The sequence below is a fragment of the Bufo gargarizans genome, chromosome 8, assembly GCF_014858855.1.
Source record: "Bufo gargarizans isolate SCDJY-AF-19 chromosome 8, ASM1485885v1, whole genome shotgun sequence".
Classification (NCBI taxonomy): domain Eukaryota; kingdom Metazoa; phylum Chordata; class Amphibia; order Anura; family Bufonidae; genus Bufo; species Bufo gargarizans.
Window position 1 is genome coordinate 146,123,103 of NC_058087.1, and position 16,089 is coordinate 146,139,191.

The window sequence follows — 16,089 nt, forward strand, 5'->3', positions numbered from 1 at the left end:
GATTTATTATTATTTTATTTTTTTTCTTACGAAGTCTCATATTCCACTAACTTGTGACAAAAAATAAAAACTTCCATGAACTCACTATGCCCATCACGAAATACCTTGGGGTGTCTTCTTTCCAAAATGGGGTCACTTGTGGGGTAGTTATACTGCCCTGGCAATTTAGGGGCCCAAATGTGTGAGAAGAACTTTGCAATCGAAATGTGTAAAAAATGACCGGTGAAATCCGAAAGGTGCACTTTGGAATATGTGCCCCTTTGTCCACCTTGGCTGCAAAAAAGTGTCACACATCTGGTATCGCCGTACTCAGGAGAAGTTGGGCAATGTGTTTTGGGGTGTCATTTTACATATACCCATGCTGGGTGAGAAAAATATCTTGGTCAAATGCCAACTTTGTATAAAAAAATGGGAAAAGTTGTCTTTTGCCAATATATTTCTCTCACCCAGCATGGGTATATGTAAAATGACCCCCCAAAACACATTGCCCAACTTCTCCTGAGTACGGCGATACCAGATGTGTGACACTTTTTTGCAGCCTAGGTGGGCAAAGGGGCACACATTCCAAAGAACACCTTTCGGATTTCACCGGTCATTTTTTACACATTTCGATTGCAAAGTTCTTCTCACACATTTGGGCCCCTAAATTGCCAGGGCAGTATAACTACCCCACAAGTGACCCCATTTTGGAAAGAAGACACCCCAAGGTATTCTGTGAGGGGCATGGCGAGTTCCTGGAATTTTTTTTTTTGTCACAAGTTAGTGGAATATGAGACTTTGTAAGGGAAAAAAAATAAATAAAAATAAATCAGCATTTTCCGCTAACTTGTGACAAAAAATAAAAAATTCTAGGAACTCGCCATGCCCCTCACAGAATACCTTGGGGTGTCTTCTTTCCAAAATGGGGTCACTTGTGGGGTAGTTATACTGCCCTGGCAATTTAGGGGCCCAAATGTGTGAGAAGAACTTTGCAATCGAAATGTGTAAAAAATGACCGGTGAAATCCGAAAGGTGCACTTTGGAATATGTGCCCCTTTGTCCACCTTGGCTGCAAAAAAGTGTCACACATCTGGTATCGCCGTACTCAGGAGAAGTTGGGCAATGTGTTTTGGGGTGTCATTTTACATATACCCATGCTGGGTGAGAAAAATATCTTGGTCAAATGCCAACTGTGTATAAAAAAATGGGAAAAGTTGTCTTTTGCCAAGATATTTCTCTCACCCAGCATGGGTATATGTAAAATGACACCCCAAAACACATTCCCCAACTTATCCTGAGTACGGCGATACCACATGTGTGACACTTTTTTGCAGCCTAGATGCGCAAAGCGGCCCAAATTCCTTTTAGGAGGGCATTTTTAGACATTTGGATCCCAGACTTCTTCTCACGCTTTCGGGCCCCTAACATGCCAGGGCAGTATAAATACCCCACATGTGACCCCACTTTGGAAAGAAGACACCCTAAGGTATTCCGTGAGGGGCATGGCGAGTTCCTAGAATTTTTTTTTTGGGCACAAGTTAGCGGAAATTGATTTTTTTTGTATTTTCTCACAAAGTCTCCCTTTCTGCTAACTTGGGACAAAAATTTCAATCTTTCATGGACTCAATATGCCCCTCACGGAATACCTTGGGGTGTCTTCTTTCCAAAATGGGGTCACATGTGGGGTACTTATACTGCCCTGGCATTTTAGGGGCCCTACAGCGTCAGAAGAAGTCTGGAATATAAATGTCTAAAAAAATTTACGCATTTGGATTCCGTGAGGGGTATGGTGAGTTCATGTGAGATTTTATTTTTTGACACAAGTTAGTGGAATATGAGACTTTGTAAGAAAAAACAAAAAACAAACAAAAAATTTCCACTAACTTGTGCCCAAAAAAATGTCTACATGGAGCCTTACAGGGGGTGATCAATGACAGGGGGGTGATCAGGGAATCTATATGGGGTGATCACCCCCCTGTCATTGATCACCCCCCTGTCATTGATCACCCCCCTGTCATTGATCACCCCCCTGTCATTGATCACCCCCCTGTAAGGCTCCATTCAGACGTCCGCAGGTGTTTTGCAGATCCGATCCATGTATCCGTGGATCCGTAAAAAATCATACGGACGTCTGAATGGAGCCTTACAGGGGGGTGATCAATGACAGAGGAGTGATCACCCATATAGACTCCCTGATCACCTTCGTCATTGATCACCCCCCTGTAAGGCTCCATTCAGACGTCCGTATGATTTTTTACGGATCCACGGATACATGGATCGGATCTGCAAAACACATGCGGACGTCTGAATGGAGCCTTACAGGGGGGTGATCAATGACAGAGGGGTGATCACCCATATAGACTCCCTGATCACCTTCGTCATTGATCACCCCCCTGTAAGGCTCCATTCAGACGTCCGTATGATTTTTTACGGATCCACGGATACATGGATCGTATCCGCAAAACACATGCGGATGTCTGAATGGAGCCTTACAGGGGGGTGATCAATGACAGAGGGGTGATCACCCATATAGACTCCCTGATCACCTTCGTCATTGATCACCCCCCTGTAAGGCTCCATTCAGACGTCCGTATGATTTTTTACGGATCCACGGATACATGGATCGGATCCGCAAAACACATGCGGACGTCTGAATGGAGCCTTATAGGGGGGTGATCAATGACAGGGGGTGATCAGGGAGTGTATATGGGGTGATCACCCCCCTGTCACTGATCACCCCCCTGTAAGGCTCCATTCAGACGTCCGTATGTGTTTTGCGGATCCGATCCATGTATCCGTGGATCCGTAAAAATCATACGGACGTCTGAATGGAGCCTTACAGGGGGGTGATCAATGACAGGGGGGTGATCAATGACAGGGGGTGATCAGGAAGTCTATATGGGTGATCACCCCTCTGTCATTGATCACCCCCCTGTAAGGCTCCATTCAGACGTCCGTATGTGTTTTGCGGATCCGATCCATGTATCCGTGGATCCGTAAAAATCATACGGACGTCTGAATGGAGCCTTACAGGGGGGTGATCAATGACGGAGGTGATCAGGGAGTCTATATGGGTGATCACCCCCTTGTCATTGATCACCCCCCTGTAAGGCTCCATTCAGACGTCCGTATGCGTTTTGCGGATCCGATCCATGTATCCGTGGATCCGTAAAAATCATACGGACCTCTGAATGGAGCCTTACAGGGGGGTGATCAATGACAGGGGGGTGATCAATGACAGGGGGGTGATCAATGACAGGGGGGGTGATCAGGGAGTCTATATGGGCTGATCAGTGGTTTATAAAGGGTTAATAAGTGACAGGAGGGGGTGTAGTGTAGTGTAGTGGTGTTTGGTGCTACTTTAGTGAGCTGCCTGAGTCCTCTGGTGGTCGATCCTAACAAAAGGGACCACCAGAGGACCAGGTAGCAGGTATATTAGACGCTGTTATCAAAACAGCGTCTAATATGCCTGTTAGGGGTTAAAAAAATCACATCTCCAGCCTGCCAGCGAGCGATCGCCGCTGGCAGGCTGGAGATCCACTCGCTTACCTCCCGTTCCTGTGAACGCGCGCATCTGCGTGCGCGCGTTCACAGGAAATCTCGGCTCACGCGAGATGACGCCTATTGGCGTTAGCGTAGCCTGGGAGAGCCGCCGCGATGACGCCTTTCGGTGTTAGCGTAGCGCTAAGTGGTTAAAAATTTGGAAAAGATAAATATCAGTTTTTCCAGATGACAACCGGAGAGACGGATCCGGTATTGCAATGCATTTGTGAGACAGATCCGCCTACAAATGGTATCCGTTTGCATACTGATTGCCGGATCCGGCAGGCAGTTCCGGTGATGGAACTGCCTGCCGGAATCCAACAATACAAGTGTGTGAAAGTACCCTTAAGCGAAATGTGCCATTACAAAAATGGCTTACTGTTGAATACAAAATAGGGCTGAAACGATTACTCAATTGAATCAACTAATTGAACACAAAAAAAATCCTTGATGCAAATTTGTTTGTGTCATGTGACCATGTAGCAGGAGTGAAGCGCTTGCTATTACTCACTGCTCCGTGGTCACCCGCCGGCCCGCACTACACTTTCCTACTAACACAACATCAGGACGTCAGTGCAGCGCGTGGAGAAGATGGACAAGCTGTGGAGCGGCGCCCCTACAGGAGAGGTATTTTTTTTATTTCACTGGCGCTGGGGACATGGCTTGAAGGGGGAAGCTGATGGCACTGGCGGGGGAAGCTGATGGCACTGGCGGGGGAAGCTGATGGCACTGGCGGGAGAAGCTGATGGCACTGGCGGGAGAAGCTGATGGCACTGAGGGGGAGGGGGGGAGTGGTGGCACTGGGGGGGGGGGGAGTGGTGGCACTGGGGGGGGGGGAGTGGTGGCACTTGGGGGGGGGGGGAGTGGTGGCACTTGGGGGGGGGGGAGTGGTGGCACTTGGGGGGAGCCTGATGGCACTGGCAGGGGAAGAAGCTGATGGCATTGGGGGTGGAAGCTGGTGGCACTGAGAGGGGAAGCTGATGGCACTTGGCACTGGTGGGGGAAGCTGATGGCACTGGCGGGGGAAGCTGATGGCACTGGCGGGAGAAGCTGATGGCACTGAGGGGGGGAAGCTGATGGCACTGGGGGGAGGGAGTGGTGGCACTGGGGGGGGGGGAGTGGTGGCACTAGGGGGGGGGGGAGCCTGATGGCACTAGGGGGGAGCCTGATGGCATCATGGCACTGGGTGGCAAGCTGGTTACACTGAGGGGACAGCTGATGGCACTGGCAGGGGCAGCTGAAGGCACTGGCGGGGGCAGCTGATGGCACTGGCGGGGGCAGCTGATGGCACTGGCGGGGGCAGCTGATGGCACTGGCGGGGGCAGCTGATGGCACTGGCGGGGCAGCTGATGGCACTGGCGGTGGCAGCTGATGGCACTGGCGGGGGCAGCTGATGGCACTGGCGGGGGCAGCTGATGGCACTGGCGGGGGCAACTGATGGCACTGGCGGGGGCAGCTGATGGCACTGGCGGGGGCAGCTGATGGCACTGGCGGGGGCAGCTGATGGCACTGGCGGGGGCAGCTGATGGCACTGGCGGGGGCAGCTGATGGCACTCGCGGGGGCAGCTGATGGCACTCGCAGGGGCAGCTGATGGCACTCGCGGGGGCAGCTGATGGCACTCGCGGGGGCAGCTGATGTTTTTTTTTTTTTAAAGAAAAACGTTCTTTAAATTAGTTTTTTGTTATTAAAGTACTCGATTAATCGATAGAATACTTGATTACAAAAAAAGTTGATAGCTGCAGCCCTAATACAAAATTATGTTGAACATATTTAAGAATTTTTAAAGAATTTTTGTTATTTGTTTATGAAAATATCTACGTAAAAAAAAAACTTAAGTCTTGCAGTTTTTACACTGACCCTTACAGTAAGCTGAAGCTTCCTGTTCTTAGATATAACTTTTGAGCAGTCATCTTCTCATTCAAAGAGTTTTCTTTATTTTCATGACTATGAAAATTGTAGATTCACACTGAAGGCATCAAAACTATGAATTAACACATGTGGAATTATATACATATATAAACAACTGAAAATATGTCATATTCTAGGTTCTTTAAAGTAGCCACCTTTTTGCTTTGATTACTGCTTTGCACACTCTTGGCATTCTCTTGATGAGCTTCAAGAGGTAGTCACCTGAAATGGTTTTCACTTCATAGGTGTGCCCTGTTAGGTTTAATAAGTGGGATTTCTTGCCTTATAAATGGGGTTGGGACCATCAGTTGCGTTGTGGAGAAGTCAGGTGGATACACAGCTGATAGTCCTACTGAATAGACTGTTAGAATTTGTATTATGGCAAGAAAAAAGCAGCTAAGTAAAGAAAAACGAGTGCCCATCATTACTTTAAAGGGGTTGTCCCACTTTGCTTTTTTAATCTTACCAGCAGTAGATGTCCTGATAACTTCCTGGTTCTCAGGCAGTTGAGTGAAGGCCACGCCTCCTCATGACTCACCCTGCGTGCTCGTTCATGTGTATGAGTCATCCACATGGAGCCGTATGTGAGGTCCCGCCCCCCCCAGTATAATAAACATTGAGTGCGGCCCCCCCCAGTATAATATACATTGAGTGCGGCCCCCCCCAGTATAATATACATTTAGTGCGCCCCCCCAGTATAATATACATTCAGTGCGGCCACCCCCCCCCCAGTATAATATACATTGAGTGCGCCCCTCCCCCCCCAGTATAATATACATTCAGTGCGGCCACCCCCCCCCCCCCCCCCCAGTATAATATACATTGAGTGCAGCCCCCTCCCAGTATAATAAACATTGGTGGCGCAGTGGGAAGTGCCAATGAGGGTTAAAAAAATAAATAAAAAATTAACTCACCTCCTCCAATTGATCGCGCAGCTGCCGGTCTCCTGTTCTTTCTTTAGGACCTGTGAAAGGACCTTTGGTGACATCACTTTGGTCATCACATGGTACATCATATGATCCATCACCATGGTAATGGACCATGTGATTAGCTCAGTGACGTCACCACAGGTCCTGAAGATAGAACAGGAGACCGGCAGCTGTGCGATCAATTGGTGGAGGTGAGTTAATTTTTTATTTTATTTTTTAACCCTCATTGGCACTTCCCACTGCGCCACCAATGTTTATTATACTGGGAGGGGGCTGCACTCAATGTATATTATATTGGGGGGGGCCGCACTCAATGTATATTATACTGGGGGGGGGCGCACTCAATGTTTATTATACTGGGGGGGGGCCTCACTCAATGTATATTATACTGGGGGGGGGGGGGGGGGGCGCACTGCGCCACCAATGTTAATACAAATGCAGGAGGTGGGTGCCGGAGTGAAATAGCCGGCACCCGACCTCTATGATAGGGGGCTGCGATCAGCGGCAGTTAACCCCTAAGGTCCCGCTCCCTGTCATAGAGGTCGGGTGCCGGCTATTTGATTCCGGCACCCGCCTGCTGTATTTGCGCATGCGCGGGCGTGCGCGTACTTGTAAGAATGGAGAGGCGGCCCGAGTACTTGTTCAGCTGTTGTGCGCAGTGATGCGGCCGGACGAAAGAGGCCGTATCCATGGGATACAGAAAACAACAAAGGAATCGCTTTACATGATTTTTTGAATGAAAGGTAGCTTTTGGATAATAACATGGATAGGAAGATATGTTGTGTGGGGGTAAATAGATTAGATAAAACCTATTTTATGAAGTGGGACAACCCCTTTAAGAAATGAAGGTCAGTCAGTCCGAAAAATTGGGAAAACTTTGAAAATGTCCCCAAGTGAAGTCACAAAAACCATCAAGCGCTACAAAGAAACTGGCTCACATGTGGACCGCCCCAGGAAAGGAAGACCAAGAGTCACCTCTGCTGCGGAGGATAAGTTCATCCGAGTCACCAGCCTCAGAAATCGCAGGTTAACAGCAGCTCAGATTAGAGACCAGGTCAATGCCACACAGAGTTCTAGCAGCAGACACATCTCTAGAACAACTGTTAAGAGGAGACTGTGTGAATCAGGCCTTCATGGTAGAATATTTGCTAGGAAACCACTGCTAAGGACAGGCAACAAGCAGAAGAGACTTGTTTGGGCTAAAGAACACAAGGAATGGACATTAGACCAGTGGAAATCTGTGCTTTCGTCTGATGAGTCCAAATTTGAGATCTTTGGTTCCAACCACCGTGTCTTTGTGCGACGCAGAAAAGGTGAACGGATGGACTCTACATGCCTGGTTCCCACCGTGAAGCATGGAGGAGGAGGTGTGATGGTGTGGGGGTGCTTTGCTGGTGACACTGTTAGGGATTTATTCAAAATTGAAGGCATACTGAACCAGCATGGCTACCACAGCATCTTGCAGCGGCATGCTATTCCATCCGGTTTGCGTTTAGTTGGACCATCATTTATTTTTCAACAGGACAATGACCCCAAACACACCTCCAGGCTGTGTAAGGGCTATTTGACCATGAAGGAGAGTGATGGGGTGCTGCGCCAGATGACCTGGCCTCCACAGTCACCGGACCTGAACCCAATCGAGATGGTTTGGGGTGAGCTGGACCGCATAGTGAAGGCAAAAGGGCAAACAAGTGCTAAGCATCTCTGGGAACTCCTTCAAGACTGTTGGAAGACCATTTCAGGTGACTACCTATTAAAGCTCATCAAGAGAATGCCAAGAGTGTGCAAAGCAGTAATCAAAGCAAAAGGTGGCTACTTTGAAGAACCTAGAATATGACATATTTTCAGTTGTTTCACACTTTTTTGTTATGTATATAATTCCACATGTGTTAATTCATAGTTTTGATGCCTTCAGTGTGAATCTACAACAATTTTTATAGTCATGAAAAAAAAGAAAACTCTTTGAATGAGAAGGTGTGTCCAAACTTTTGGTCTGTACTGTGTGTGTATATATATATATATATATATATATATATGTATATGTATATGTATTACAGCTTATCTACCCCCTCCCTCCACAATTACAGAGCATGGTAATACACCCCCTTAAAGCTGCCCACTGTTAAATCACAGAGCAATCTGTAGTCCAGATGCCTCCACCTACTCTTTGTCTGGCCCTGCTGGACGTGCTGATAGCATATCAATAATAAGTGATAACAGTACATGTGTATGGAAGAAGCAGACCAGAGGTGTCCACGCTGGTACACCTTGTTCCAGCTTGGACACCTCTAGTGGCAGCTGTATTAAAGGAGAAGTTCAGTGATGGCTAGTGATTGCATATGACTAGAACAGGTAACTGCTTACTGATTAGTAGGGGTCTGACTGCCAGGCGATCCCCACCGATCCACAGAGTGAAGGAATGTCAGCAATGCTGTTCTGGCCTTCACTTAAACGGGGCTGCGGTTCAGTCTCCTGCACAGTTAGTGGCAGAAGTCAGCCTCCCGTGATCTTAATGTTATGGCATATCCTGGTGATATGCCATAAAATCATTAGTTGGGGAATACTCCTTTAACCCATTCTGGCACTGCCAGATGCACTTTGTTTTTGGCTTTATCCATTTTGAGTTCTTGAGCACATGCTACACAGTATGCATGTCAGGTTCATATCCAGTTTATGCATTTATGTTTTAAGGCATGTAGTACACTGTATTAAAGTGCCTATTTCTCCTAGAAGTCACTGTGCCTGACATTATCAAGCCGTGTACTCTCTATCTCGGAAGTAGTAATATATTATGCCTTTTGGCAGATTCAATAAATAGGGATTAAGGCCACATCAAAACTCTTCAGGCAAGACGTGTTTTCTCCGCATTGGAGGGAAGATCAGATACCAGTAATATGTTTCTGTAAATCTCATACAAAACATACCCAGGATATGAGAGTGGAACATTTCTTCTACAACAAAGCAGACAAGGACATATCAACATGAATTATTTATCGATATTAATGCACAGTACCTGCGTTCTGAAACATCTCTAATAGCTCTCGTCGAAGGGATTTTTCCAGGTTGAAATAGTTGTTATCTTCGTCAGCATTCTGGAGAAATAGAGGAATGTGCTGGAAAATGATGACTCTCTGGCACTGTCGCTGTTTGACTATGGCCAGCTGCTCAGCAAGCCACTTGTCCTGATTTTCCTTCTGTTCTGGGCATTTCGATGCATCAAAGAACAACTGTGTATTTAAGACAAGAAAGAAAACTCCACCAACCCAGAAGGAGAAGTAGTCATCGCCCCAGTTGTTGCAGAAGGTTTGTATAGTCTCCGGGGTTGGAGCATTGCCAATGTCATGGTTTCCACTGACAAACACCATTGGGATGTCAGGGTTGGTCTTCAGGAGAACCGTTTTCAGATCATGTTCTTGAGCGTCTTTCCATTCAATTCCTGAGAAGATAATATGCTGTAAGATATACATCGATAAAGCAATTTGCTTTACATTAGAAGAACATTCACAAATAACCTCAGCATCTCTGGAAAGTGACCACAAAAACTGTGAATGGAAGAAAAAAAATAAAGAAATTGAATTAGCTGAGTTGCTCTACTTCTTTCTGCCGGAGGTATATATCAGGATGGCTACTATAAATATACCTCCAACAGATACCAGTGCGTTCCAATGTTAAAGATATGATGAATGGAGTGGCAATGCATATATGTGACCAACCCCTCCATTTATTTTGGGGGTGCAGGGCCCTTGTTCTCATGATCAGTGGGGGCCACAGTGGTCAGATTCCAAACAGTCTATCCTGTGAATAGATAACGTCTAATCAGAATAGAGCTGCAATAGGCTGTGTGATGGCGTCATTCCTCTCCAGAGGGAGTGTCGGGTATTGCAGTTACAATATCAGAGAATTTTAGCAACCTTTACAATGTTCATGCTCGAAGCCCAATGGATACATAGCGAAAAACATGGTCACAGGGTGGCTATTGTGCAACCAATGTACGAGAGAGAAGTCTCTAATGAACGTCATGGGCTCATCTCTTGTACAGGCAATGGCAAACAGTGAACTCACTATAATCATCCCCCTAGCAATACCATTTGCATGTAGAAATACAGTGAGGATGCAATGGATATGACTTTAAGTAATGTATTGAATGTACATTGAGAAATGTTGATAGAGTGCAAAGAAAAATCCTCTCTCCAGCTCTGTGATTCAAGTCTGACAAACAGGAAAGGACTGAAGGACACAGGATGGAAACTGACAGAAGAGGAGGAGTTACAAGATGAATGACATAATGAAATGAAACCATAGATAACTTACATAAAACCAAACATAAAAATGGTCACTAGATTGCAGCAAAGTACACCAAGTATAGTGAATAAATATAACACAAAATACAATAATGAATTCTAAATGGGAGTTATTAGCTGAGACAGCACAGTGGAAGTCAGCAGTTTCTAATGAAAGAGCCCTAATAAACATTTGCATGTATCTCAGCTTCATAGATCCAAAGAACTGAATATTGTGGCTAAAAGGGTATTAGCATCTTAAAAAACGATAGTGTATTGCAAAAAGATATGCCATCACTTTATGGCCTCATGCACACGACTGTTGTGTGTTTTGCGGTCCGCAAATTGCAGAGCCATTAATATAACTGCCTATTCTTGTCCGCAAAACTGATTTATATTTTTTTTGCGGATCACGGAATGGAGCAACGGATGCGGACAGCACGCGGAGTGCTGTCCGCATCTTTTGCGGCCCCATTGAAATGAATAGGTCCGCATCCGAGCCGCAAATACTGCGGCTCAGATGCGGACCAAAACAACGGTCTTGTGCATGAGGCCTATGACTTAAAGGGGTTCAACCTCCGTGATCCCCATCAGTCCTGAAAATGAAATATTTGCAGCCCTGGTGAATAGAGCCAGCTACAGTTCCGTGTACAGCTGGGTGGCCAGAAGTATCATTGTGAGGTGAAAGCTCAGGATATGTGGGAGTCTGAGAGGTCAAGCACAGCGATACGCTATTGATATGTGTATTGAAAGGGTATTTTTAAGTGACTGATTGGTTCTCCCCTTTAATTCTGATTAATACTCTGTGTAATAGTTTATACGTTTCCCATGTAATGAAATGGGTTAGCGATAGTACCCATCCCCCCTTGTGCTGATAAGACCACATTCCTGAGTGATCTCAGAGACATGCGTGCTGCACACTCTGCTACTCACCTTCACTCAGCAGACTCCACCAGGCCTCCATTCTAAGTAGGATGTGAGTATGATTGTCCTATTTCTAGTGTACACCCTGAGGTGTAATTCATGTGTTATAACGGGGTAGACAGCCATGGGTTATAGCATTAATGACGCAGTCTTCATCCTATTTAGGCTTGTGATCTCTAGTGACTTTTTATTATTCAGTATGTGATTTATTTGTGTTATGGTATATTTAATCACTTAGTAAATATTTATTCACATAGCCTGCGTAAGCTTATTCATTAGCAAATCTTTCTAAATCACTTTACGTTACAATATGCCATTACGTTATGGTATGGGAATATCTCTAACTGTAGTTGTTTTCTTTCAGTCATTTCTGCAGTTCAATTTTTACTTCTTATCTGACCTTGTTAGTCCTAGAAAAAAAGTCCTAAAATAAATATCAAAATAAGCTCCGGTACAAAGTTTTCCTTTAACAGAAAGTAAACATTATATCATCTGAAAACGATAAACTATTTATGTGCATAAAAAAAATACATTGCAAGAAACAGAGAAAAATGAAACCAAAATAAATGAAGAAAAAGGGAATTTCCAAGCATAATTCACTTTACTTGATAAGAGAAGACGACTGCGAGAGTTAACAAGGCATGAAAGAAATGCTATTGTAACCAACAAAATTGTTCTGAAATCCCGGGTCCTACTTTGCCTGCCGTGTGATGTCTCAAGTTTATGTGTTATTAAACTAGCTTTCTCGAAGCATTTTTCTACGTTTCGAAATACACTAGTGTCCATTTAGCTGCCTGTGTGTGTACATTATTGGTTCACCTTGAGCTGTGAAAATAACCTCCATGCTTCATTTCAGCAGATCCTCGCCACAGACGCTACACATGCTCCTCAAAAAAGTATTGCTTCATTTATCACTCCACCATCACTTAACACTTTTATAGTAACTATGGAATATAGGGGGAAGATGACAAAAAGTTCTGAGAAACTTTAGACGCCTGAATTCTACAGGAAAGGTCACTTAATTTGGAAAAGGAAAAAATATACTTCATTGGAAAAACATCACTGCTACATCATCCGCTCAATTTCCAAAGAGATATCTTCTAGATATGTTCTCCCTAAAAAGTAAAAAAAAAAACACCCTTCATTTCCAAAAACTTGTATAATTCCTTAACTGTACTGGCAAAGAAAAGCAGCAAACTATCGAACTAGAAGGCTCAGGTCTAACTACAGCCATGTCATGGGTTGGGATATGATGTCAATGAACATGTTCCTTTCACTCTTCTCCTATAGATATAAGTCTCTTAGAAGGTACTGATTCTCCTTGTGGACATTCAGCTGACCATGAGTCCTTTATTTAAAACATACCTCAGAGAAAAATAGCTTTTTTTCAGACAGAAGAAACCTATGGTAGACTACTCAATAAGTCAATGTACAACCCTTCCAAAAGCCTTAAAAGGACCACTACGGTTAAATTTGAAAAATCAGCGACCACTTGGTAAATATATGTGTTCCCTATTTTTACATTGTTCAGGTTTTCTGCTCTTTTATTTCTAGTGACTACATATCCCTCCCATTGCAGCACTATGGGGCTGCTATCTCCCTGACTCCAAGGCCAGTAACTGAGCTGTATAGTAAGTACCTCAGTACCCAGAGGTCAGTGGGCAGCTGTACATAACTAAGCCCCTTCCCCATAATGCATCATGCAGCCTGAAAGACATAAACCTGTGGTCATTTTATATCTTAAAGGGGTTTTCCAAGATATTTTGGATAGGTTATCACAGTATCTGATCATGGGGGTCCGACACCCAGGACCTATGCCGATCAGTTGTTTAAGAAATTAACGGGGCTTGCAGAAGCGCTGCGGTCCCATTGCAGGTTTGCCTCAGATCGGTCAGATGGTCTAGGAGTAGCTTGCAGTGAATGGGGCTGAGCTGCGATACCAAGCACATCCGCTATACATCGTATGGCACTGTGCTTGGTGAGCTAAGAGAAGGCCGTGGCACTACTACAAGCGCCAGTGCCTTCTTGAGCAGCTGATAACTGACTTAAATGGGTCCACAATCTGAAGATACAGCAAAAGATAGGACATGTCCTATCTTTTTTCAATGCAGAGGCGAAAAAAATCATGGAAGGCCTTCAGAGTGTTTCCATGGGCTATGTCCTATCATTTTTCGTATCTTGTGGATTGTGGACCCATTCAAGTCAATGGGTTCGCACCTGATTAAGAAATTCACAAAGCGGGTGCCCATGTACCGCCGCGGACCGCTATTTGTGGTCCGCAACACGGACACGGAGGCCACATGTTTGTCTGAATGCGAGCCCTTACTGATACACTTAGTTTAGTACATGCGCCGTTTCCTGTTGTGGATGCATGTTATGTGACCATGCTGCTGCTGTGTACTCCCTGGATGAGTAATTTCCTCCGCAGTACAGGGCAGAGGGAGAGATAAGAGTGGGGGAAGTTATGGGACTTGTAGTTCTGAGCACTGCGACCAGCTGCAGCTGGGCCATACCTGATTGAAGATGCAGCACCAAAAACCATGGCACCAAAAGGGAGCGGGACAATATGAGGCTATTCAATACAAAAACTAAAGAGAGTAGAATGTTACGGTTCAGTGGTATAAAGAAAGTGGAAAATATTTGTTCATTTAGATGGAAATTGTTTTATGGATCCTTTCCTTTCTGAAATACTCCAATTTTCTAATACAGTGATGGACAGATATGAGCTAAAATGGAAAAGCAGTGGACCATCAGCAATGCTATTATGTAGCATGCCCAAAATCTACATTTGCCGTTGGCTACTGGCTAATAAGGGCTGCCTGGGCAAGAGCAGACAATCTTACCACTGCCTGCTAAACATTTTCTGAACCCTCCGTCTAAAATATCAGGGATGGTCAATGATTCAGTAATAACTGAGTATTATCTTAGATGAGTACACATATCATATGGAGAGAGGATATGTTATGCTATATCAGAGAAGATCGGCAGTAACAAGGCACATCAGTTCAAAGTTTACAATTTGTGCATTATGGCTACCCAAGGAATTCTTTACTACTGACCCATCATGCAACTTATTCATGCAATAAATTGAAAGACGGCATAAGCCAAGAAAGGGATGTGAGCATTTGGTTTAGCAGATAACGTGAAAGCCCCTCTGAGAGCAGGCATGTTTTCAACATGCTGCAGGAAGTCAAGCAGAAAGAGGACTTGTGGCCAATACGATAAAGAAGCACTTGAAATACCATAGGGACCGTCGGGTTATCAGTAATCACTGATTATTAGGCAAGCAACATTGTGCATGCATGGTCGGAAGAAACAATAATGTATCAGGAAACAGCATAAAGGTCAGTTCCGTCAATTCTATACTTACGAGCAGAATATCTCCATTTATAAGCAGACATTATAAAAAAAAAAAAAAAGAACAAGAACAAATAATAATGTCAGGAAGCAGTTGTGGACCCAATAAGTCAATGAAAAGATATCGTTTGGGGCTACTTTTAAAGGCACCCCTCACCCCTGTATTCATCCTTTAACCCCTGTACAGGGATCTAGACTCCAGTGCGGGGGAACCACCAGGAAACTACCTCTTGGAGTAGTCTTTGTTCAGTGACAGCTGACCCACAGGGGTCAAAAGACACTCATGCATGGCACAGACAGGACAGGCACAATCCAAGGTCAGGGCAGGCACAATATGTTTAATCCAGTAAATCCAGCAAACGTTCAAATCTGGTAAGCAGGCAGAAGTCGAGAAAGTGAAAACTAAACGGAACAGCAGCTCACTTTCACAGGTATTAGGAAGTCGGAGAACCTATTTTTTTTATACAGCACTGGCAAATTCCACGGCACTTTACAGTTCAGATGGTGCACATGCTGACAAAATCAGACCTTACAGCGTAACAAACTAATTTCCAATTTAAACTGGAGCATTGAGGCCCTGCTAGCAGGAGCTTACAGCCTATGCAGAACCGTAGACGGTTTAATAACATGTAATCTACTTCTGAAACAAAAACCTCTCGTATCTAGAGCCTGGAAGAATGCATTTGTTGATCTGTTCTATAGAGGTGCGTCCCTTGGCATCCAAGTTGTCACACAATATCCGATTAAAGTGTAACAGTTCAGCTCCCCAAGGCTATGCAGAGAGTTTAATGAGATGTCATGGCTGATAACAATCCCTCATATGGCTGTGCATAGGAGACAGGTTCAGCTTTAAATGTGACAACTTCACCTTAATTACTCCTTCCTGGTTTTTAGAGAATGTACAAGAACAGAGCTATTTGTGGTTTTATTTAAAAGGACTTTATCAATTGTCCAGAGTTAAATTCCATTCATATGTATGCATGATAAAAGGTCAGAAATAGCTGCAAAACGGACAAGTCATAAAAGTGATTTTTGGGATAACCCCTTTCACACTGACTGTCCCACTGTATGGTCAGTCATTATTCTGGCACACTGTACCAGCAATTGGGCAACTACTGGTAAGAACAATCAAACATTTGGTAGAGATAGTTTCTAACTAATAAATCAT

At 44.8% G+C, this 16,089-nt stretch overlaps 1 protein-coding gene across 1 annotated transcript in view; it reads right to left on the bottom strand.

Annotated features, from left to right (window-relative positions):
• CPPED1 (calcineurin like phosphoesterase domain containing 1) overlaps positions 1 to 16,089 on the bottom strand; it is a 107,508-nt gene that overhangs the window by 50,150 nt on the left and 41,269 nt on the right. The window contains exon 3 of the mRNA XM_044304754.1: positions 9,374 to 9,796. Within this exon, the coding sequence (XP_044160689.1) occupies positions 9,374 to 9,796 (423 nt within the window). The remainder of the gene's footprint in view (positions 1 to 9,373; positions 9,797 to 16,089) is intronic.